This window comes from Myiozetetes cayanensis, unplaced genomic scaffold (genome assembly GCF_022539395.1).
Source record: "Myiozetetes cayanensis isolate MyiCay16 unplaced genomic scaffold, myiCay2020 scf3, whole genome shotgun sequence".
Lineage (NCBI taxonomy): Eukaryota > Metazoa > Chordata > Aves > Passeriformes > Tyrannidae > Myiozetetes > Myiozetetes cayanensis.
This window is the reverse complement of record NW_026087521.1, coordinates 63,339,127-63,365,050: the sequence shown is the minus strand read 5'-3', so window position 1 is coordinate 63,365,050 and position 25,924 is coordinate 63,339,127. Positions and strand designations below refer to the sequence as shown.

At 40.9% G+C, this 25,924-nt stretch overlaps 1 protein-coding gene across 19 annotated transcripts in view; it reads left to right on the top strand.

Annotated features, from left to right (window-relative positions):
* The window catches only part of SOX5 (SRY-box transcription factor 5), a 638,539-nt gene extending 612,914 nt beyond the window's left edge, over positions 1-25,625 (top strand). For all 19 annotated transcript variants that reach the window (XM_050323666.1, XM_050323662.1, XM_050323669.1 and 16 more), the window contains 4 exons: positions 7,287-7,395; positions 8,256-8,429; positions 16,250-16,466; positions 19,792-25,625. In XM_050323666.1, the coding sequence (XP_050179623.1) occupies positions 7,287-7,395; positions 8,256-8,429; positions 16,250-16,466; positions 19,792-20,095 (804 nt within the window). In that variant the 3' untranslated portion in view covers positions 20,096-25,625. The remainder of the gene's footprint in view (positions 1-7,286; positions 7,396-8,255; positions 8,430-16,249; positions 16,467-19,791) is intronic.
* Positions 25,626-25,924: the final 299 nt, after the last annotated feature.

Here is a 25,924-nt window from a genome sequence, read left to right as displayed (position 1 = left end):
TTTCGGTGCTTTTAAAGGTACTCACTTGAGAGCACTTAGAAACCAAAGACCTATGTCCACAATGCACAGCAAAGAAAAAGACTGTATAAATTTCAGGACATTCTCCCTGTAACTGGGTGTCTGTTCCTGAGAGAATAGTAGTTAAACAGCTGGGTCTTCTTGATTCACCAGAGTTTTTCCCTATAACACCTCATAGGGAACCTCTCTATTGGGCTCATATATCAATTCATATAGATTCAATTGAGATGCAGTGATTTCTACACAGTATTAAAGCAATACGGATTTTTATGTGTACTGTAACGAAAAAGATAGCGTTCCTTTTCCAAGTGATGTAGCCCCAATTAAGAGTGAATGTCATAATTTTGAAAGAGGTACCACAAAATCAGGAAGAACTAAAAATAAAGAATGTTCTTTTATTTTCTTGCTTCTGATGCTGCTTTTAGCTTTTGTGGGTGGATTATTCCATGAAAAAGATCTCAGATAAGCAAGACTGAAAGAGCTGAGGGGGTGGTGAATGCATTGTTTCTTCATACTCAACTTTGATGCAACGACAACAGAAAAAAAAATCTCCCAAATGATAACTTGCTGTGACATTATAAATAATCTTTCATCTTCTTTGGTGGTCCACAGAGTTTATATAATTGGAAGGCTAAAACCCTTCTTTGTTGTTTCTTCCCTTTTCATTAGTACAGTAGAAGACTATAAAATTGTGCAGCCAGAAGGGGTTTAACAATTACTGAGTCAACATTTGAAAGTCTCACTCTATTTTATCATTTTATGCATGTGCTTTTTATGAGTTTTACAGCCCTGCAAGCGTTACTTAAGCAAGGTCCATTGCAGTGGTGGATCTGTAACTGCTCTTACTTTTATTTTATTTTGCTCTCCCTAGTAGCATGTGCCATCAGCAAGAGTCACAATTCCACATTCACAAAGAAAGTATAAGTTTGAGATTATAGGTTTTTTAATAACATTCAGGAGTGCTGGTTTCAGTTCCTAGGCTTACTAAGGAATCCTTGGCAAGTCACATAATGTGTGACTCAGTTTCCCATCTCATAAAAAGAGTTAATAATCCTGCCTTTCTTTGTGAAATTTTTTTGGTTAATTACTGATGAATGAGGAATGATTGGGCAAGGTGATCTTTTGCACAGAAAACCCCAAATCTAAATAGAAGATCCCTCTGAAAAAAAGCTGTAAAGTCTCTTACAACAGTTTTAAGTGTAACAGGATCTGGGGTGTGTAACATGGTTTGGACGGGGGCGTAGAGAGTGGGCAAAGTACCTGTTTTGAAGTACCATGACATTAATATGCAAGAGTAAAGTCTGACTGTAAATAATTCATCATGTGCAAACCTCTGGGCACGCCTGTCACCATTGCCAGTGGTTCCTCTAAGTTCTTCCAGCTCTCTGTCATCCGTAATGCCTGCCTACCTCATGTTTTCCACATCCTGAAAGACTGTGGATGAAGATTTTATAACTCAAGCTATTCTGATGTTTATTATTGCAAGAGGCAGAGGAATTGCATAGAAAGATTGCTTTTACAAAGTCTTTGCTCTTGTCAGATGTAGGATAAGACTCTTCACCTTCTTGGAGAGTGAAGGAAAATACCGCGATGTTGAACGGATAACACCTGGTGCCACCAGTGCGTCTGATAATTAAATATGTTTTTCTGTCATAAAGTGAACTTTCATTGCCAGATCATAGCAGCTAATCTGCCTAGGACTTTAAGATTTGGTGCATATTGACCAAGGTATGTGTCAGAATGGTTGATATTTACTGGGCCTTGCTGAGGAAAGACATCTGCTTCTGCACTGCAGACCACATCAGATGCTGTCACAGGCCCTGCTCAGCAATCTGAGATAAAAACTAGCTTATCAAAACTCAGTCTATTTGAAAATACCACCTTTAGAGTTTAGATGTGTGAATTTTTCCCACAGAGCAGGACGATAAATAGCTGGACAAACTGTACTTGGCGGGGATGGAGGGGGAGAATGGAACACTGAAAAGGACAGTAGCAGGCAACCATCTGTTTCTTTTTATGTATTGACACTGAAGGGAACAAAGGTAGCAGGCACTCAGTTCATCAGTGTGCTTGTAATTCTGAGGTGCAAGAACCCATGAGCTCCCCTAAAAATGCCTTTTTTTTCATCTGGCCTTTCAGTTCACTTGGGATAAGAAAAGCAGGAATGTGAAGTGATGCTCCCGAGCACTCCTCCTCTGGAATTCCACACTGGCTGTTTCTCTGCACGCATCAGACTGAGAGGAAAAATATTCCTGTCAGGGGAAATGGGGGTAGGGTGGGGGGAGTAGCAAAGTGAAGAGTGGACTGCTTCAGTGAAACTGCTAACCTTGAATTATGCAATCGGAAAAACAGCTCTTGCCAAAATACAATTCTAACGGAGTTCAGAGTACCGTCAGTGCTTGCCAAATACCCCAGCCAAAAGGATGTCTCAAAGAGGGGGAGGAGGGATCCATTGCCATATGCCCAGCATTCACAGTATTCTGGGAGAACTGTGGAGTCCTTCAGGAGTGGAGGCGTGTTCATGGTCTCAGGTGCACCCTGAGCATTGGGACCGTGATCCAGTACAAGATGGGAGCAGTGAGGCTAGGGGGGAGTAGGTAAATATGTCAGAATGTCTTTATTTCTCAGGTCTTCCAAGGTTTTGCTTCACTCTTGTGTAGTAGTGGGAGGAGTTCTGGCAAACATGGTCAGGCTGTTCTACATATGTTTTGACTCTTCTTGTTTTATGTTTCTTCTATGAAAGAGACTGCAACCAAGTTCTTGTCATTTTTAGATCAATGTTTTGTTAAACTATGACAGCTATCCATGACAGAGAGCCAAGTAACTTTTGCAGCTGACCACAAAACTGAATCTGACTTGTGGTGCTTAGTCATTTTTTATATATTTTTTTCTACATGACACATTCCATGTGTGTATGTGTTTCTCATTGTTCTTTTAAATATAATTACAACGTTTCCAGGAGCTGTGGTACAAATCAGTCTTCTCTGGCAGATGAATTTCTTTGATTAATAAAGTTTTAGGAACTTCTCATCACATTGTGGCTATTGATGAAACTTCTCTGTTTATACTTTGAACAATTGGGCTATTGTAGGTTTGATTACTCTCTACAGTATTATCTTCTCTGGTTTGTCCATTAGAATTTTAAATGATCCAGTCAACAACCCCTGCAGGGAGTCTCTCCCACAGTCCAATAGAAATGACCATTAGGATAGTCATTTCACTTCTGCTGAAGTCCTTCATAGAAAAAAAAGATGTTTATAAGATGTCTTTCAGTATTCTGAGGTCTGGTACAAAATTCAGAAATTTAGAAGGAAAATAATCACTTCATCTTTAGCGAGATCCCTGTGTTTATGCTCCTGCAAGAGCAGAAGTGTTCCTTCCTGTTTGTTTTCGCTGCTTTGTTCTGTCTGATTTTCAGCAGCTCTCACAAGCAATTCTTCACACCACTTTCCTGGCTTTGGTCCAACCTTGCCTGTTCTTCCTGGGACTATTGGTGCTAGGCTGCAGTAGATGCCACTCATGCATTTTTCCCAGGATGAATATCATTTCATACCTGGAGCAAAGGGGTGTTCTGCTGAGCCCAGCATGCACATACCCAGCTGTTATCACTGGATGGTGCCTCAGCTTGCTACTGTTTACACAGTGGAGTGGTAGCAGTTTTGAGAACACGTAATTTGCTGTTGAATTAAGATGGTGATAATAAATAGTTCCGAGTTTTATATAAACTTTAAATCATTGTGGAATTCTTGTCGAAAGTTCCTATATAGGTGTTCATGTTGGGGGGTTGGAACTCTTCCAACCCAAACCTTTCTATGATTCTGTGAGAGGAGCCTGGGATAGCAATGTCAGCAGATTGCCAGTTTATTTGGGGTCAGGGAAGAAATAAGTTTTTCCTTTGTTTCTCAGATGTTCCATAAATACTTCCTCCATAAACTGGAGGACTCTGTAGTAAAGATAAAGAGATGCTTCCATCAAAAGAGAAGCAGTAAGTCATCAAACAAGTGCTTTCAAGCAAAACAGCAGGTGAATTTTACTTAGCCCCTTTTGAATATTTTGGAATTGTGAAAGTGTTTCTGTATGTCAGAATTGGAAAAATCAGCTGCAGGGTGTTTAAAGGAAAGAGCGTAGGACACAAAATCACAATGCTGCTTGTGTATAGTCAGGCTTTTGAATCCTGCCAGGGTGTTGCTGTTCTCTTTCTACTCTCTTCATTCTGTTTTTAAAGGGTTTTTGAGTGAACAGTTTTGGGGTTTTTTTGGCATGTTTTTTCAATGGCTTAGTTTGGAAGGGATCTTAAAGATCTTCTATTTGCAACGCCCCTGTCATGAGCAGGGACACCCTCCACTAGACCAGGTTGCTCAGAGCTCCATCTGAACAGGCCTTGAAAACTTCCAGGGATGGGGCATCCACAGTTTCTGTGGGGAATCTTTGCCAGTGCCTCACCACCCTCACAGTAAAGAATTTCTTCCTAATATCTAATCTAAACCTACTCTCTCTCAGTTTGAAGCCATTCCCCTTGTCCTGTTACTCCAGGCCCTTGTAAATAGTCTCTCTCCATCTTTTTTGTAGGCTCCCTTCAGGTACTGGAAGGCCACAATTAGGTCATCCCAGAGATTTCTCTTTTCCTTGTTGAACAATCCCAACTCTCACAGCCTTTCCTCACAGAAGTGCTGTTGGAGAGGCTCAGGAAAGAACAGACTTATTATTGCCTCTATACTTTTTAGACTTAAACATTTCTAAACATCAACACAGAAAAGTACAACTGGCTGCTTTGACTTCCTCTGTTTCAAGAACAACATCATGGAGGAGTTCTTTTTAGCTGCCACATCATCCCTGCTGATCGATTTATATTGCCATTCCCTATGCTGAAGCAGCAGGGAGTGAAATTGTCCCTGTGTTAAAAGGGTGGTCTCCCCACTCACCCGTGTTTCAGTTCTCCGGAGAGCCATCTCCAAGCGCGGGGCCGTGCAGAGCATCCCAGGAGCTCAGCGCTCATCTGGCATTCCCTCGCAGCCCCTCTTCCATCACGCCTGTGCTCTCTCACTTCATCTGATGCGGCTGTACCTCAAAATGCAAAACTTTGCCAAAGATGGATAGAGGCAGAGCATCTCTAGGCTTGTTAAGTCAGACTCTGATAAACGAGCCGTACCCGGTGCGTACCTTGCAGACAGCGTGCCGGAGTATTCACTGACCTTAAGACTCAATCAGATCATGTCGGCGGAGTGTGGTTCTGAATGTAACTGCCTCCGACTTCAAGAGCTGCGTTTACTGCATAGAGAAAAAGCTGTTAAGCCTGTGCCCTTTGAGCTCTCGGCTCTGTTTCTCTAAGAGGTTTGTGCGTGATTCCAGAAAAGTCTGCAACAGAATTAACTCCCCTCCCCCTTGACATACCCAAAAAGGGGAAATGTTCTTTTATATTTTAGGTTGGTGGCAGCATTTTAAAATGATTTCTGACATAAAAATTGTTGAACTCTAGCACTATGAAGTTGATGGTAAATAGATTTTTTTTTCCCTGAGGAAAAACTGTTGATTTCCGTGATATATCTGCGATCCATTTGGAAGAAATACAAGGTCAGCTTACTCCTGACTTTCTGACTGCTGACAGGTTGCTTTGGAAATGAGAGCTGAGTTAAAACCAGTTGATCAAAGAGTTTGGTAAAGCTGAATGCCTGACTAGTTCAGATGCTTATTCGAAGCTTCTCCAAACTTTCTGGATCTCTGTGCCTGGTAGTGTTACGGAAACCCTTTTGCTTGTGATAGGCTGACTCCACTGCATGAGCTTTTCCTTAAAAAAACCAAGAGGATAACTCATCTTGCACACTTCCCCTGGTGATGCATCAGGGTATACACAGAGCACCAGGAGTGCGAAAGGAGTCTGCAACAAAAATGAATGTGAGGAGTAGGAAAGTTAACCTCATATTCCCTAAACTCTGTGAGCATACAGAGTTGAGCAAATTAGCGTTGTTTCTAGCACTCTCAAGAAAATCTTTCTTCAGTGACTTTCATGAATTTGAACCATTCTTTGAATTGCAGATGCAGGGACATCATATCGCAGGAAGCATTTCTGTATTCGCATTGTTGTCTTTTCTGTTTTCTTCAGTAACATAACCCAGTGACATTACTAGGCTACACAGAAGTTGCAAAGTCTCTGGTTGCCATGTGAAATCTGAATGTTTTTTTTAGTTTATTGATCTTTTAGAGTCATCAGGAGTGGAATAGAGCAAGGAAACAGTAATCTTTCTTTCAGGAAGAAGCTCAAAAGAATTTTTTCAACTGGAACCACTTTATTATCATGCTGTATCATGTCATTTACTTAGCTTTGCAAAAGGCACAGTGCCTAACATTTTGAAATGTTAGTATTTCTTCCCTGAAAGATTTATTTTTAAACATATGATTGTCAGGAAGATAGAATGTTTATGAGCAAAAGTCACTGGGAAAACAAAAACAGTTGGAAAATGGAACACCTTTGTATTTGTAAAGTCAAACAATTCAGAGGGAAGCGAGGTGTTTTGAAGAGAACATTGGAATTAATGGCCCTGGCATGTTGTTCTGGCAACGTCTTTAGACACCACTGCAGCCTGACAGATTAATTGGCAGCACACACTAGCCTGTTGCAATCCAGGGTTCACAGTTAGTTCTGACTAGATGAATGACGGACGGGGTGTTAGTAGGGTTGGGCAAAACAGTCTGGACGAGAACACAAACTGCTGCCCAAGTATCATGCTTAATTCAGGCTGACCCTTTCCCAAGGCCTGAATAAGTTTGAACTGCAGGGTGGTTTTTTTTTCCCTATGGGCTGCTTCCTAAAATACTGCCTTAAAAAAAAAAAAAAATAAAAAGGAAAGTCACCCATGTCCCTGCACTTTTGATTGCAGGCTGGAAATAGAGTAAAACAATAAATACATTGCAAAAGAGTGTGTATCATCTAAACTTCGAATCCAGCTTTGCAGTCCCGGGAACATAGAGAGTTGAAATATTCTTCAGATGTGAAGCCAATTTTATCATGCCAAGCTAACCAATCTTTTCAACACCACGGAGTTTGCTCATCACTAGCTAATAAGCAAGTTTTTAAAAGGACTTTATGGAAGAGTCTGCAACCATGTCTTTTCCAGAAAAAACATTATTATGTATTGTTAAATACCTGGCTCAGTAAACTGTTGTGAAGAGTTATCCAGCTTCCCTATCAACCTTCTAAATTACATATGAACTTTGCAATTGCAATGTTTAATTATTTTCCTGATCCAAATCCCGTCATCTTGCCCATATAGGACAAAACAACACTGGAGACCCTGACTCAGCAGTTGGCAGTAAAACAGAGTGAAGACGGGAAGTTCAGCCATGCGATGATGGATTTCAACATGAGTGGAGATTCTGACGGTCAGTACAAATGGCTTATCCTTATTTCCAGGTTTGTGTTGTGGATATCAGCGGGATCTGGGGGAGAATCCAAGTACTTGGAGGCCTGTGAGCAGTTAGCAATAAGCGGCTATGAAAGAAGGCAGGAAAAAGTGATTCATCATGGGGCGTTTAAGTCTGGAGGTGATTTTTGGCCTTCTCTCTGTACACTGAAGGTCTCAAGAAGGGACCAAAAATGTATTTCTGATAGTAAAAGGGAATAAAGCTGGCAAATATATGTGTTATAAGTGAGATCACACAGGGAATCCCTGAAGTATAGACCTGATCCTCCATAAGTGTTGGGTGCTCTGAATCTGTGGGAACTTCATTGGTTTGATGAAACAAGCATAATGTTTGTTTGTTTCTCTGCTGTTGCATATATTGTTATGGAGATGTCAGCAGAAAAACAGGCAGATATGAATGTATTTATTTGCTAGTTAGAGAACTGCTTAAGAAAAAATGCCTGATGTTGCCATATATTACCCCCTTTCCATCACAAAAGAGGTAGAAGATGGGTAACATATGCATTCTCTAAGCAAGAAAGGAAGAAAGTTAAATCTACATTGTTAAATATAGGCTTTATGTTACTGAGCAGCAAAAGATGGTTTAGAAAAGGTGTTAAATGCTTTGTATTGAAAAAAACCAGTCTAAACTCTTCATCAGGTCTATTCTATGTGATACTGAAGTTAATAGAATGAAACTAGATAATATACAGTGCATTTAACATTAACCTATTATGAACATGGACTCATTGAATGTGCAGCACCTGACATGGGTTACTAATGGCAGAGGGAGCTGCATAATGAAAAACAAGCTAGGAATGTTTTTCTCTTTCTTTTTAGGAAGTGCAGGAGTCTCAGAGTCTCGAATTTATCGGGAATCCAGAGGGCGTGGTAGCAATGAACCCCATATCAAGCGCCCAATGAATGCATTCATGGTGTGGGCTAAAGATGAACGGAGGAAGATCCTTCAAGCCTTCCCTGACATGCACAACTCCAACATCAGCAAGATATTAGGTAAGAGTGATAGAGCACTGTTCTTTCAGAGCAAAACTCAAAAATATTTTGAATGAATAGTGCCGAGAACCTGAAACAACAGAAGCGCTGTCTCTCTATTTTGCAACTTCATCGCTGCACCAAGGACAACAGCGATATGAGCTTCCAGCTGTGCTACCCAGTAGTATGCATTAAGCATAACCTGACATGTTCTTGTGTCTTTATAATTACTGAGATTGTGGTGGTAATTTTGGTTTGAAAACATGAACTGAATAGACAAAACCAGTTTATTTCATTAGGCTGTTGAACAAGCACAAAATAACTGCTGTCATTTGTTTGCCCATATATTTCACCTAACTAGTTTCTCTGAGGTAGCACATTACAGTATTTGATTCGTGCCACAGAACTTTCTGTCTCCACTTGAACGTCAAGCTGCTGACCACAACTCTTTGAGTGTGACAGTCCAGCCAATTACGTATCCACCGAGGGGTCCATTCATCAAATCCATGTCTTTCCAGTTTAGAGATAAGGATGTCATGTGGGACTGTGTCAAATGCTTTGCACAAGTCCACGTAGATGACGTTGGTCACTCTTCCCTTATCCACCAACAGTGTATCCCCAGTTCACCTGTCAGTTCCCTCAGGACCTGCAGATGCATCTCAGGACCCATGGACATGCAGGTCCCATGGACTTGTGCACCTTTAGGTTCCCAAATTGAATCTTCTTCTACAGTGGGTGATTTTTCATTCTCCCATAGTCTGATAAGAACCCTGAAATTAAGAAGAAAAGAACCATCAGATCTAATTTTCATATCGTCTACTCTTTACATTCCAAGCAATATTTGTGATGAACATTATCTACTGAATCTCATGTCGTAGTCTTCCAACTTTTCACTACTTGCTCAGATTCTCAGTACCGTGTTCTGCCCAAAGTCACTCCTCTGTGACATGCTGAATGATACAGCAGGTGACTAATAAGGCTCACTGAGACCCATGAATTACTGTTCAGGAGAAAAAAAGAAAAAAATCTGTGACCAAATCAGAGATGTTGAATTTTTACTGAGAAAAACTGTTACAGGACCTAAGCACCCCTCAGGCCAGTGGCTAAGCAGAGAACATGTTTACCTGGGCTGCAGGTCTCAGTGGGTTTGGAGACTACTCTAGAAATGTAATGGCAGCATTAACCAGCTGCAGGTCTGGTAAATAGGCTGAGTTTAGACTGGTCAGAGGTTTGAGGCTTATGTTGATGAGAGTGATATTATGAAAAGTTAGCAGGGGGTAAGTGGAAATGAGATGAATTGGTTGGAGAGGCAGACTGTATTGCTGTGGATGGCAGATGTGATGATATTAACCCATGATTTAAAGGGTGGTACAAGATGATTAGATTAGTTATGGGAACAGGATTAGAAGGCTAAATTGGTTATGTTGATGGTAAAATAACCTTATACTGGTTAAAAGGGATTATACTGGTCAGAGGTGTATGATGTGATTAGCCAGAGGACAGGGCAGTAATAGTTTTGGTCTGTTTCTAAATTGAGAGTAGACCTGGTTAAACCTGTTTTTAAATAATCAGCTTCAGAAATCTACAAGATCATTCTGAATGGCCCTTTTCATATAGAAAGTACAAAGAGAGCTTGATGTTTTCCCTCTTAACTGATTGTTTTGGATAACAACCTCCGACAGCACGCTGCTAATTCATTCTGCTTAAAACAGGCGCTTGAGCTGGGCTGACATTTTACGCAGTCTCTGGGGATCCTGGTTGACATTTTAAAGGGCTTCTAAGCATTTTATAATACCCTAAAATCTGGTTTTAATAAGCCATTCTGCTGAAATTGTTAACATAAGGAATCACCTTTTACTATTTGGCGCTGGATCAGGGAGATATGGGGACATCTTTTTCTGATTAGATATACAGTAGTTGGAGTAAAATGTGCAAATTCATTACAGATCCTGTTGAGGTGACAGACAGTATAGCTGACTCCAAACTCTTTCTGTTTTGCTGCCAGATATGGGGAAAAGCAAGGTCTGAGGCAGTGAGAGATGATGTTTCTATTTCTTTCCAGCATCACATTTAATTTTTTCGTTCTACCTCTGCAATGGAGAGGGATGTCCTGACGTCTTCCTTCTTGACAGAAATGTTACAAAGGTCTTCCCTCAATTGCAAAAGGCCAGTCTTTTGAAGTCAGCAGGGAGCTGTCTGTTAACTGGTGTAGGGTGAGCAAGTAGAAGCTTACAGTTCAGCCAGGTATTAGGGTCTCCTTATTAGAAAGCTGCAATTTTTCTTTCCCATTTTTCCAGCAGTACTGCTACACACTGAGGTCAGAGAGCTCATTGTCACAGAGAGTAGCTTAGATAGAGTTCTCACTGATGGAGGGTCATTTTTATAGTAAAATGAGAGGAGGTGCCCTTCCCAGCACTAGAATTCTCTAGGGATTATGTTTGACACTGTGGTATTATGTTTTGAGCATAAAAATTAGATACACGGATTTGTCACTAAATTCATCTGTGCATACGTTTGTCATCCATCTGTTCATTGCAACTTAAACTTGCGGATAATGATTTTTTTTAGTAAATTGTTAAAAAAGTGCTAAAATGGGTCTGCTGGACGCTATCAATTTAATAATGCATTGTTTAGATCTTTTTGTAAATATTTTAATGAATTTCACTGAGAAATCTACATAAAGATATTAGGAAACAATGACGTTAAACACTACCTTCGGAAATTCTCTCAGGATGTATGAGAATACAAACTTATATACATACCTATAAATTATATAAATATTTGTGTATGTGAGAGTATTTATTAAACAAAACCTCAGCCTGAATCAGGTACTCAGATTGAAAAATGTTAGTCTAATGGACTAAAAGTTAGAGAATATTGCAAACAGCTAAAAATCCTTGTCAGAGAAACTTGGCTTAAACTCAGCACTAAGCAGAGCTCTGAACGTGCAGGCACGTGTGCCTGGGCATACATGAGAGCATCTCATTTCTGCCCTGGATTCTAATATTGGCCCTCTCCAGACGTCTTCACAGTAACACACAGCTGTGTGAGTACAGCTCTAACTGCCCTACCTCACTTTGGGGGCAGAAGCCATGCTTGGTACTTGGAAGTCTGTCATGATTTTGCCCAGTTGGTCAGCCCCTGGGGCTGAGAATGGTTTTGTCCAGGTGAATTTCCGCATAAAAAGCCAATTAAAACTCTCAGTAACATCTTTTCTAATTACATATTTAAGAAAACGGAAGAGAAGGGTTTTGGCGCAGTTGAAATTAGGGGCAGCAGCCATGTAGAAGAGTAGCAGGCCCAAGGAGGGCCAGGTCCCCTCCTCCGCCGACCCTGGGCTGGGGGGGCAGGTGTAGTACTGAAGCCTTCCTTCTCTCTTGTAAGAGAGTGAAGAAAAAAAAAGTTTAAAAGACTGAATTACTTGGACGAAGAAACTGCTGTGGAAGAAATTCCAGCAAAGAGATAACGGAGTGTCCAAGGTTGAAGCTGGCAGCTGAAGCTGCAACAGGAGATAGAAGTGCGAAAAAGGGGGCTTGCTTCTTCCCCCTTTCACTCTCTCCCTTCAGCAGAGTAAAGACTGAAAAATAAATTCCTGCCAGCTATGGAAGTTTGTTGGGGTGAGGAGACCCCGTGCTACTCGTGGAGGAGTCTACACTGAAGTAGGTTGCATGAAGAAGCCAAGACTTTATAAGAGGCCTGAAGTGAGGCAGAGACCTGTCAAAGATTTGTGACTCTGAATATGACCCTGAGGGGGATGAGGCTCACGCTGGAGCGAGACGGCTCAGGTGAGATGCTGGGATCTGTGTGTGGAATCCATAGTTCTGTTGAAGACTTTGTGACCCTTGAAGGGGACGATACTTATGCCGGAGCGAGAAGGACTTGGGTAGGAATGTCGGGATCTCAGTGAGAAATCCATACTGCTGCTGAAGATTTGTAACCCTGAGAAAAACCTCGTGCTGGAGCGAGACAGCTCGGGTGAGATGTGGGAATCCAAGTGAGGGATCCATGCTAGGCCCATGCTGGAGAAGTCTATCAAGGACTGTTCTCCCATGGGGAGAACCGTCCATAGGGAACAGGGATGGACTCTTAAGCCATTATCCCCTGTAACCCTGTGGAAGAGGATCCATGGTAGGCAAGTGTCCCCTTGCAAGTCCATGGAAGAGAAAACCTTCAGAGCCTGGGTAACCCTCAGCCTTAGTCCAGGAGGGGAGTAGGCCCAGCCCTGGAGGCTGACACAGAGCGAGAGAGAGATGAAGGAGTTCCAGCTGCGACGAGAGTGCTGCAGAGTTATTGAGGAGACCTGGAGCTCCGAGAATGGAGAAAAAGACTGCTTGTCCTCCTTGGACTGACATAAATGGGGGAGAAGTATTTTCTGTAAATACATAGCACTTTTACTTAAGTAGAATTGTTGTAGATATAGTTCTTTAGTTTTAGCTTGTTAGTAATAAATGTTAGTACTATTTTCCCCAAATCAAGTCTCTTTTGTCTGCATAAACCTTCTTTCAACTAATAGTAATTGTGTGGGGGATGTGAAAGCAAATTGACCCAGAGCAAAACCACTACAAAGTCCATTTTTTTTTCCTAAATACTTCAGCCACCAGATCAGGGAGAGTTGTGCAAGAATCTTGCTTGTCATTATGTATTCATCCAGGGAGGGGAATGGGTTCTTGTTTTCATAGTCAAGGCAAAAAGCATTGCATACTTGACCCACTCAAAGCTTTCCAACACAGATGGTGAATGGAAAGCTCACCCAAGAGTGTAAATCTTCCCTTAAAAAGAAAGATGATTTTCAAGATTCTTCAATCATACCTTGTTTGGGCTTGGGTTTGACACTGTGCATAGGTACCCGTGCCTGCCTGTGTGTGTCTATAGACACATAAAACATAGACAGATAAAACTATTACAAATGTATTTTGTCCAAACATAACGTATTCTTAAACAGTTTTAGTATGTTGATTGGCAATACTAATTCATGGCTTAATCTGTGGCTGCAGATTCAAAGATCAGAGTTATGTATTCTTCAAACTTCGAAAATTTCAGATTAAGACAAATCAGAGAGCTGTTTGGATTATGTATATATGACTAAGACAAGAAGTGAAAATAATAAAATGTACTTAACAAGGGTTTATCGGTTTATCAACAGAAAATTGCCCTTTTTTTTAAATTTGATGGCATTGTTTAATTATGCATGATACTTCAAAACATACTAGTAAATTATATTTAGTATATTTTGTAAAAACACTAAAGTCATAGTAAGAGGAGGTATTACTGCAGAAGGCAGCTATTAAAAATTTTGCTAGGAAGAGAGGTGAAACTACCAGGATTTTTGTTGTATTCAGTTTGCGGCTCAGGAAGGAAAAACATAACAAATGATATTTATGTATAAAAAATGTATGTGTTACTGTATATACAAATATTATGCATCAAAATTGCACTTTTTATGGCCCTGATCCTGCAAAGACTTGTGTGTTTGCCTAGCTTCACCCACTATTTACGGACCTTTTCACATGAGGAGGTAGGAATCTGCCTGCCCAGATCTGACTATAGGATTGCAGCAAGTGAACTAACACAGCAGAAGAGGAACTGTGCTGGAATAGAGCAGTTTCATGGCAATTTTGCAACAACTGCCTTTAATTTCTACCTTTCTGTCCATCTGTCTGTTTCAGAATATGTCTGAGTTCCTACATTGCAGATCCCTTCACCAGCATCTTAAGTAAATGTCAAGATTTGTTTAAAGACTAAGGGTTTCAGCTTTTCTATTCATAAATAAAAACTGATTCAGCAACCAGAGAAGGAGCTGGGGCAGGTTTTCTAAGCCACTAGGATTTCAGCAGGTCTGTGATTAGAGGACTCTAGCTTTAGATTAACTGCTATGATTTTATTTGTATGCTGAAACACCAGTGTGCCAGTGTCTGTGAGCTAGAATTTGAAAGTTGAACCACATCTGGGCATCTTCCAGTGGAGCTTGAATGTTTTATACTGAATTCTTAACATCGTTTAACACAGGCCTGATCTGTGTTTCCATCTTCTGCAGCATTAGAAGGTGTGCAGTGTTTTGGCAGTCTCTACATGTTTACCACTGTGTCATTCAGCTCAAAATCTAGGAGGTACTATATGTGGAAAGTTGGTGTCACTTTTTCTAGCCACTCTCTTTGCCAGAAAAAGCTTGGGATAATTTCTCTGCGGGAGACAAGGCTGCTGACCAGGATTCTGTCCACAGAGCTTTGCTGCTCTGTGTAACACAGAGCCCTGCCACAGATCCCCATGTTCAGACACTACCTCAGTAGGGCACAGGAGGAGCCATGCAGGCGTTTCAGTCCAAATCCTAGAATCCATCTAATCATGCTGGTATGGTGCTGTGCCTGAGCTAATGACAATGTCATTAAACTGCTTCCCATTCCAGGACCAGTCACTTATCTCTAGGTGTGAGGTCAGGCTGTACCAGACTTTTTCTCCAAAAGCCCAAACTTCAGCATGGAATAAAGATTCAAAGAGCAATGGGGAAAAGGGTGTCAATAATCAGAAGAGGCCTTTGTAGAGGGAATGAAACTGTTTTCTTTCCTGGGAAGGGATAACTGCGCTCTCTGTATTGCAAGTCTTGGGGGCACAGTGAGCTAAGACCAGCCTGAGTAATAGCATGAGCTAAGTACAGTATGAGTAACCATAAAAACGAAGAACAAGAGGAAATCAAGTATGAGATATGACATTATGAACCCATTACATTGACAAACTATTCAAACTTTTTTTCCAATGGGAAAATTGACTATTTTCCAATAAAGTTTTCCTTCTAGGCCACATGTTTCACAGCTTGGACTATCCCTGTTATTTGAAATGTACCTTAGCCTGAAGCACTTCCGTATTTCATGGGAAAATAAAATAGGGTAACTGGTTCAAGAAGTTTTACTTTCAGCTCTCATATTTGTGTCCTTGAAGAAAAATATTTCAGGAGGTATTCGAAAACAACTGCAAAGCCTTCATTATAGCCCTAGCTCAAAAATCCACATTAACATAGGCAGAAAACAAGGCTGCCAGCAATGAAGCCATAGTGCAGCTCTGCACAGAGGTGTGCCAGTATCCCAGTGCTGTTCCCTTCCTGACACACACTAAATTCTTCAGGTTGGAGCTGGCAGCGATCCCCAGGACTTGGTCTTGAAGTTAAAACCCTGATGAGACATATGGGATAGTTTATAGCTTTTAAAGTCATTGCTTCAGGGTCCTTACAGGCTCCTGTAGCTGACTGCATAGCATTTCAGGTCACTTCATATTCTACTTCTCACAAACATGGAAGCCAGAAAGATCTGATATTTGTCGTGAACAGTTAAGCTGTGGACATGTGCATATCCCGAGTTCATGCCTTGGTGGATCACGGTGACTAGATGGGCAGCACTGGAGTGGTGCCTCCTCTGGAGAGGAGGTGAAAACAGGCCCATGGCCAAGGGAAAGTGTGTGGATGTAGCAGAGCAGACTCTGTATCTAAGGGATCTTTGGCCATTCCTCTAAAATATGCCACCTTGTTTTCTAAAACAAAGTGTCAGGGATTGCCCATTATCAGGATAATGGTTTTACTTCCCACCTGATAGGCATTATAATGTAGATAAATTTCAATAAAATATTGAGTCAAAACTTCAAGTGCCTCTTAGCCATAACCAAGAGGTTTACCAATAAAATACAAACAAGACCTGACCCCTGTCTAGAAGCTCTGACAGATTCACAGCCCAAAGCAATATGACCGTAGGTATCTTGTTCTGAGTGACCTACTTGTTTCTCTGGCTTTCAGCGTTTGGGGATGAGTAGAATCTCTTTTTTTTTTTTTTTAATTTTTTTTTTTTTCTTGGTGACAGGATCTCGCTGGAAAGCTATGACAAACCTAGAGAAGCAGCCATACTATGAGGAGCAGGCCCGACTCAGCAAACAGCACCTGGAGAAATACCCAGACTACAAATACAAGCCAAGGCCGAAGCGCACCTGCCTTGTAGATGGCAAAAAACTACGCATTGGCGAGTACAAGGCTATCATGCGCAACAGACGCCAGGAGATGAGGCAGTATTTTAATGTTGGGTATGGGACCTTTAAAAACTACTGCTGTTTTCATTAAAAAAAAAAAAATCAGGGAGAATTGTTAATTCAGTGTGGTAAATGTTATTGTTTATGGGCAGGAACATTAGATATTGCTAGCAGAAAATGAAGCTAAAACTTTATAACAAAGTGTTCCAGGAGGAAGTTAGGCAGTAAGGGATCTTTTTGTTGGCTCTGCTATATGCTCATCTTAAAACCTCTAGCCAACTGTCTCGTTTTCACTCTGATCATGGAAAAAAAAAAAGAAAAGGCTTAAGATTTTCCAATGAAACATAACTCTTCTAATAAAGCCTTATAACTGTTACTTTATTATGAGGCTTGAGAGAGTATATCTGAATGAATCTATGGTAGTGCCTCGTGATCCAAAAGCCAAAATTACAAGTTTGCATTCTGTATGATCTGAGACAAGTGGTTTGCAGAAAGGACTGCCGAACACACTGAACTTGAGCTGTAATATGGACTTGGCTCAGTTAATTCATATCAGGCATGAAGTTGTCTGCGTTGTTCATTGTGACGGCATTTGTTATACTAGGGAGTGTCTTCCAGCAGTAAGCTAAATGCTTTGTGTTGAGCATAAATTTTAAGAAGACCAGTTCTGATAAACAGCTAATAGATGAGCTTGATACAATTATATTAATATCTGCCTAGAAGAGTAGCATATATTTGCCTTCTGCAGAGAAAGAAACCTTCCTTGATTTTGGCTACAGCAGGTCAAAAAGAATCAGAAGTAATCAGATATTCCACAGTATTTCTGTGTTCATCCCAAAAAAATAAAAGCTACATGGTGGTTTTAAAAACAGCAAAAGCAGCAACAAGAGTGACCCTCTGAAATAATGAAATTTGTGTTCCGTTCATTTGAATTTTGAATCCTTTAACTGAGTAGCACGTCTCTAGTTAAATGGCTAGAAGTAGCAATAAAGGAGAGGATATCTGTCCAGCAACTGTTAAGTGTCATCAGACTGTGTTTAAAACAGCTACAGTGTGCATTGTTATAATAAGCCGCTCAGCAGAGAAATCTGAGCTGCTTAACCCTGTGGTGCTGGCAGGTCCAGTGATCCCAATGGTAAGCACTGAAACAAACACAGGGAAGTCAGCCAACATTTGGCATCAAGAGATTAAAAAAAGAGGAGGGGGCCTTCTGGAAAAAGAATAGGTGGCAACAGAGCCCCAGAACACTGCTTATCTGGTTAACATGCATGCCTCACCATGGGAAAAAAAATTAACCTTGTAACATTCTGCATACTATTTAGCTTTCCAAACAAGGCTGACATTGAAATCAAGACATTTCTGGAGGTAATTTGCTCTGAGGCATAGGAGCACAGAACCTGGGGTGAAATCTCTATAGAAACTACTGACAAAGTGGCCAATGTCTGCAGTGGGGTCAGTATGTGATGCCAGCAGTCACAGCACTACGATTGCATTCCTGGTTTTAGTTCCCCATCTGTTGCATCCCCCAGTACAGGTCATTTAGGGCTAAACTTCTAAACACCAGCCCAGCTCCTGCCTGGGCACCATAATAAGTGATTTGGTTTACAGGAGCTGCTGGGACGTGCTGAAGGCACCACAATGAGAAGGACTGGGTGTTTTTAATGCTTTCCTATCTCAGTGTCTTCATTTGCAGTGGGTAGCATGGCAGGCTCACCTCACTGGACTGCTGAGAGCCCTTATACATTAGTATCTGAGGACTGCTGCAAGAACTTCTGGGCTGGACATCCTATAGAGGTGGAAAAATGCCATTCTTAAATTATTTAATACTTGAAAAGCACTCTGAAAAGCACCATTTAAGTGCAAAGTGTTCCTATTGTTAAATATTAAAAGCAATTTAAGTGTGCTGAATCTTGTTGCAGAAATGCTGACTCCAGAAAACAAAAGCCTTCCTATTGAATTAAGAATAAAATGCAAATCAGATCTGCTCCCTACTTTAAGAGCTGTGTCTTCAGCTGAGACAACTTCGACTTGTTTCAGAAACGCAGAAATAAGGGCTGTGCGGAGGGAGGCCTCACTCCAGTGGCAGGCAGGAAGTATCTGAAAATGCAGCAGCGATTCCAAACAAATGTAAAGCTGTTTGGCAGAGGAAAGTCTTTCAGGATCACTGTACTGTGCGAGGCTTACTGTACAGCCAGGGCACAGGCAGGCAGGGGAACAGGGGAGGGCTTCATTCTTAATTAAGAATGTTCATCTCAAGAGACTCTGCCCTGTCTCCTGTGGCAAGGCTTTTCAGTGCAGATGGACACACCGCTGATGACATTACAATGTGCAGCATGTACTGAAGAGTATTACTGCAATGGAATTACTTCATGCAGCAAGGAAACAAAAGGAGCATGAATTTTAAACCTCTAGGCTTGTTGGGACTCTGAAGCTTCTCAGGGAAACAAACACTAGTATAACACAGCCAGTGTTCTTGATGCAAAGGGAATTTCTGTGGCCTGGAATAATTCTTCTTTCATTACTGCAGACAGGTTTCCAAGGCTTAGACGCCGTATAAAGGCATCCTGTAGAGGATTTTCTCAAATGCTCATGTTGCTTGCTTGCTTTTTATTTATTTTTAAATAATGCCTGCTTCTGTTTTAAGTCTGGCTTTTCCCAATTTTATCCTTCTTCCTTCAAAGAGCCTGCTTTTCACAAGGGCCGCTCCCAGTGGAAACTATCACCTTCCAGTGGGAGGCCTTCAGTGCTCAACCTGTAAACCCATGCTGGCCCCAGAAAGCTCACTGTTCCTCTCCCTAATAATAGCCAGGTCCTGGAGTGAATGTGGAGTAAGCATTGCCTCTTTGGAGTCTTGCCTTGCTTTCTCCTCATCCATTGGTATCTTCACACAGCACCACCCCATTCCAGTGCAATTTACCCAGTCCTTGCTACATCTCTGCTGCTGGAAATGTGTTACCTATATTCCTGCCAGAAGATTGGGTTATTTAAAAGGAAGATTTTCAAAATATATGGGTTTTAAGTTGGACCACAGTTGCAAGGAAGTTTATTTTTGGCTGGCAGCTCATGGGACACCCAGTTGACCCAGAAAACAAGTTTGCCTCACAAGAAGGCAAGCTGGAACTAGTGCAGGAACAGCTAGAGATGTTTACAGAGGGGTTTTTTTTAGTCAGTGAAGTTGGTTTGGGCTTGATGTTCATTTCCGGAGCATCAATTTGTGAGTTTAGAATATCGATATAAAGTCTGTCTTGCGTGGGCCATCTAGGGACATTCTCTACATGCCCAAGAATATATGCTACGGGCTTGCAATTTGCTCTTGATCTTGCCCTCCCTTTACCCCTTCCAGTACTCAAACATCCTTTTGCTTTTTTCTCCATGGCAGGCAACAAGCACAGATCCCCATTGCCACCGCGGGCGTCGTTTACCCAGGAGCCATCGCCATGGCAGGAATGCCTTCCCCACATCTGCCCTCGGAGCACTCGAGCGTGTCCAGCAGCCCGGAGCCCGGGATGCCCGTCATCCAGAGCACTTACGGCATCAAAGGCGAGGAGCCTCATATCAAGGAGGAGATGCAGACCGACGACGTCAATGGAGAAATCTACGATGAATACGATGAGGAGGAGGATGACCCCGATGCGGACTATGGCAGTGACAGTGAAAATCACATTGCGGGGCAAGCCAACTGATCGGGGTCCAAATATCTCGTGACCTACAGGACTTCAAGGAGAAAAGAAACAAAAATAAATAAAGCCCCATCTGGTTTATCCTTGCCAGTGGCCAAGCACATTAACTTTCTCATACACTGACTGTTACTTTAACTGTTAGTCTTAACTAGTTGGGACATCAGCTGACTAATAGACATCAGCCTGCATCAGAAGAAAAAAGGCTCAGAAGAAAGGAAACAAAGACAACGACAACAACAACAACAGAATGATATAAGCTATGGGTAAAATAATGCCAGTAATTCAGCTGCTATACCCAAGCACTGAAGTCTTACCCGTCGACCTTTTATTATTATTATTTTTTTTTCAAATAAACTTTATGGCTGTTTGTTCTACAATGTTCTAGAAATTCTCACTCAGGTACACAGTGCCAACAAGTGGCTTGTGAATGTGTTTTGTTGTTTTGTGCTACAGTTTAAAGAGAAATAATTTTTTTTTTTTTTTTTGGTAATGCACCTGACAGGAAAAGAAAAAAAGATAAAATTCCTTTTAAACCTTTCTGTCTCCTCCTCCCCCTCCTCCCTGTCAAATCTGGGTCGGAAGTGTGTGTGTGTGCGCGTGTGTGTGCGTGCCTGTGCGCGTGGCTGGCAAGGAAGGAAGTGGGGAGTCTGTTTCTGTTGACCCCAACAAGCAATTATTTCCTTTCAAGAGAGGACTTCTCTTCATCAGTTGCACACCATACTGAGTCTTTGAGCAAGTGCCAAATTTGTACTAAAGCGCTGAACTAGTCCAATTTGCTTTTTTTAGGTTGGTCTCTTCTTGTTTTGTTTTTCTTTTGCTTTTTCTTTGCTTTCTGCTCTGTCTTAAGTTAGGACAGTGTTGTATCTTAGACAATCCCTTGAAGAACCTGATATACCAGCAGCTGGTGAGATTAGACATATATTTTTGGTTTTGGTTTTGCTTTTTAAAGGAAACTGTAGGTGCCGTTCTCAGGTGAAAAAAAGAGAGAGAGAGAGAGACATAAGAAATTTAGAGAAAAAAATATTTTATGGTCTTGGATTTTCATGTGAGCGTGTTTATGGTACTAATAAGAATAATCTTGGACTATTGTGAGCAAAAAGCATGTTCCAGAATGAAGTCCCGCACCCTCCAAATGACTTGGTCTGTAAGGAGCCTTTGCTTTTAGTTTACACTTCAAGTGGCATAATAAATGACATAAAAAAGGCTTGTCCAAAACGTGGCTTGTTCTGCACAGAACAGGGCAACTGGAAATGTTACTTACTTGCTGAGCATGATTAGGTTACCACCAACCATGTCCAGGTTTGATGAACTCATACTTTTAGGATGGCTGAGTACTGATTTCTGATTCAAAAGGCAATTTTTTTTTAACTGACATTTTTTTCTCCTTTACATTAGCAGAAATCCTTTTTTATCTGTGGGATGTTTGTGTAGGAAGGAAGACTAATAGCTATGAAGAGATTTCCATATTCAAAGTGGGCATGTAAGAACCCAAACCTTTTGTGATGCCGAGTTTCCTCAGCTGTTGCCTCTCACAACCAAAAAACTTACTCTTCTGCACTAAAATATTTTCAGAGTTGTTCTAGAGCACTTAAAAAAGTTGCTTGTGCAGTTTTTTCTTCCTTGGGCAACGACAGCGAGGTGAGGAAGGTGGAATTACACAAGCCTAATCCTGAGCAGAAGTTTGCATTTCCGATAATGTAATTAAATATTATGGGGTTTTTTGGGGGAAAAATTATATAAATTAATTAGAGTTTCTTTTCATCTCCTCACTGTAATATTCCTGTAGGAGAAGAGGACCCTGGTTTGTGTAGCAAGACAGAAGCATTAGATAAACTGACCAACCAAACATCAATGCTGTTCCAAATTTCAACCAGCAGCTATCCCAGAGGTGCTCTGTTGCCTGTAAAGGAAAGTCTTAGGATTGTCCTGAGGCAAAAGCCTTCCTCTGAGTTGATTTTACAACTGGGGATGCCAGTTTTATATTTATGTTGCTTCCTGGTAAATTCCTACTCCCAGAGAGAGATCCATTGCCATTCTCATCGCCTCTAACTTGTAAAATTAGCCCCGTGCATCTTAGTGGCAGTGAGATCCCAGCCTAAGCATTCACCAGAACCCTGGTCATCAGTGTTTGGCAACATTACTGTTACAAATGGTCCTCTAATCAGGCAATGTAGCCCTTGCTGCAATCAGCCAGGTGCAGGATGAAAGGGGCAGGTAGAAGAGAGAGACCAGGAAGCGGGGGAATGCCTTTCTTTGCCTCTTGAAATCCCACTTGAAGTGTAACTTGACCTCTGCAGACCTTGTGCAAAGCAAACAAGCAAATGCCATTGAAGACTTAGGACAGTACTCCAACGAGCAGTTTGGATGTGATAGTTCTACCCTGCAACATCTGGGGTTTTTTTTCCTCTTTTCCCCATTTTGTTTTCCACCTCCGCCTCAAAAAATTCTTTTCTATTTTCTCTCTCTCAGAAGATTTGCTCTGAAATTATGCTTGGAGTAGCTGATCATATCCTCCATGTCAGAGAGGGTTCTTTTCGTTTGTATTTTATGACTGTGTTGGATTTTTTTTTTCAGTTGAACTGCCTCTTCCTGCTAGTGTTGTAATGGTAATTATAATAATAATAATAATGGTCAGCTGTTCCCAGATTAGTAAATTATGTATAATTTATTTTACACCCCCCCTTTTTTAACTTTATTTTATTCTGTTCTAATTTGGCAGTGCAGCAAATGAAGCTGTTAGGCTATTTAAAATGGATACCCCTCCCCACCTTGCCTTTTTATATATATATAAATATATATATATACATATGAAAACAAATCGCTTCTTCTTCTGCTCACACCATTTCTCTTTCTTTTATTTTAGTTTTGGCCCCAGCCATGTCAACTTCTGATGTTTATTATGATGGAGTGAATTAATGGGAGTGTTGTTTTCAATCTTAATTAACTTCTGCTCTCTCATCACTCATTTTAGTTATTTAATTACACCAGTCATCTAGAGCCAATTTTTTTAAGCACTCTGTTTGGATAAGAAGGAAAAAAAAATAGACAATTGTTTTTATATCATTATTATGTACAATGTGAAAAACAGATATTTCCTCCTTTTTTTTTTCTTTTTTTTTTTTAACTTTTAAATTTGTTCCCTGTCTTTGTGAACAAATTACTTCTGACTCTTGTGGGTTCACCTCACATTTGCTGGATGCTTGTTTTCCACCACGTTATAGAGACTCTCTGGTTTAATTGTGTCACTTTTGGGCTACCAGAATACTTTGTTTTAGCTCCAGGTAGGTGCCATTGCGGCAGGTGTGATTGGAGCAGGTCTTGGGTGCGTGGGCTGGAAAGCCAACCTCGGGATAGGTCAATGGGAACAAGGCCATTTGGCTTCGGCGGGACCGAGTTTCAACCCCGAACTTCAGGCTGCACTGCAGGAGCCGCTCCTGGAGGCAGCCCGGTGTCCGTGGGCAGGGTGGCTCCTGTGCTGGAGGAGCTGAGGCAGCAGGACCTTTTTCCAGAGCCCTCTGCTTTGCTCACCAGCTGGGCATGGGCTGGGGCTCAGCTGAACACTGATTTCCTTACCGTACTCGTTTCCCTCTGAGAGGCTACGCTGGGGTTTCCCCCAGGGTCGCTTTAGCAGACTCCACCTCCTGCTTTCGGATGTCGAAAACCGATGCAGAAATGTTAAAAAGAAAATGAAAAAAAAAAAAAAAGAGACCAAAAGAGAAAAATGTTAAAAAGGAAAAAAAACAAACAAACAAACAAACAAAAAAAAAAGGCAAAACGGCTCTGGGGTTCCAAACCAGAAAAATACTTAAAGCCTGTGCTAATGTTTTCTTGGGTCCAGGGAAAATCACCCATATATCCTTCAGCAGTAGAAGACCAGATTTGAAAATGAGGCCCTGTTTTGTCCCTTTTTAATTTCTTAGGGAAAAAAAACAACAAACAAAACCCACAAAAAAACCAAACAAAGCAAAACGTGCATTTATAAAAAGATCTTCTTGTCTTGTTTCTTTCTTTTTTTTTTTTTTCCCTGGGTTCTGTGCCCTGGAGCATGTAGAAAAAAAAACAGGTTAGAAGAGATTAGGATCGTATTAACCTAAAAGCGCATCGAGGCCCTGATGCCAAGGCAGGCTCTGTTCCCCTCTTCCCCGGGAACCTGGAGAGTGAGGGTGCTCCTGCCTGGGGTGGGGCGTACAGGCCACCCCCTTCTCCATGGGGGGAGCCCCTTGCACCGTGTGTCTTGCGGGCTTACAAAAGAACGCCGCCAGCAGTGGGGAAAGGGGGAAAAGAAAGAGGAAAAAAAAACGAGGCACTTGCTTCTAAGCTCAATTAAATAACAGAGTATATCCTTTTTCAATTTATTCATGCCTTATATTAGTAAAATAGGATTTTTAAGTGCATTTAACATCTTTATTTAACCGTTCCGCTATATTAATCAGGCCCCCAGAAAAGAACACTAGCTATTATTATAGCATTTAATTAGTTTTGTAACCAAATCCTCTTATTACGAATGCATATGGAAGAAATTCTTTCTTCGAAGACATTATTTCAAAGATTTGGTTACTGCAGTAGACTCTCTTTAATTAAATCATTTTTTAGAAAGTAAATTGTCTTTAACCTTTTTACAGCACATTTTCAGAGCTTTTTCTTTTTAATCCAAAGAGATGAGCTGTTATTGTCCCCGAAGAAGCCTCTGACATCACGTTCATAACATCAAAAATAATTATACTCCGTGGAAACGTAGACCTTACTTAGCAAGAATTCATCTGCTAGAGTGAATGGCAACTATATGGTATCTCTTATGTTTTAAGGGCATGATGTATCGAATAGGAAGTTTTTTTGTCTGCCCACTTCTCGGTAGAACCATACCTTCCATTTTGCAAAGAACTGTGTGTAATTCACTAGATGTGAATTCAAGTGTATCCTCAATTCACAGGGCATGGGCTGGCTGTTTAGTTTGGTTTATATTTACATTTTTTCAACTTTATCTTAACTTGTCAGTTTCCCAGATTGAAGAACATGTCAAGTTCGTTTTTTCTACTGACTGATTTCTCTACTCCCCAGTGTTTTTTGTCACTGGTTTGCTGAAACAGTATTTATATAGCTCCATTGGCTCTAAAGCTCTTACTCCTTCTAACGTTTTGGATTTTACAAGTGAAATGAAAATAGAAAAGAAATAGAGACAATCAAATGCCTGGAGCTTAAAACAAAGTATGTGCAACCTACCATCTCACTTGAAATTTAATAAAAGAAATAATTATGTAAATATAACATAGAGTTATAGATTTATATTTTGTTCATAACACATAGTGTAATATAAGTTGTATATTTTCATGTTTTGGTTTTATGTTATCATTCATGCCACAATAAATGAAAAAAACCAGGAGTTGATGTACTCTTTAAAAAAAATACAGTGTGGGTTGCCACCATCCTGGGTTTTTGGTTTTGGTTTTCAGTTTTTTGTTTCTTTTGCATTCCCCTTTTTCAGTATTATTGCCCTGCAAGGCACCAATAAAACAGCAAATGTGTTCTTTACCTATCCTGTGGTCTGTTTCCCACTTATTATAGTGAAGGGTGTGCTAGCTAATTTTCTTGTCAGGAGAACAAAACAGCTGGGCTCAAGCAGCAGAAAATGAGCTTTAGATTCAGCTTACCAGTCTGATCCAAAATTCAAGGTTTTCATCAAATCGCATGAAAAAAAATCAGCCCATCTTTCAAATATTAGCATTAAAATAAAAGGAAAAGTTGGTCCCTGAACAACACGGTACAGTGCAATTTCCAGGTCATTGTCAGGACAATAAATGGGGATGGGTGAATCCAGAGGTTTGGCCCGTGCCC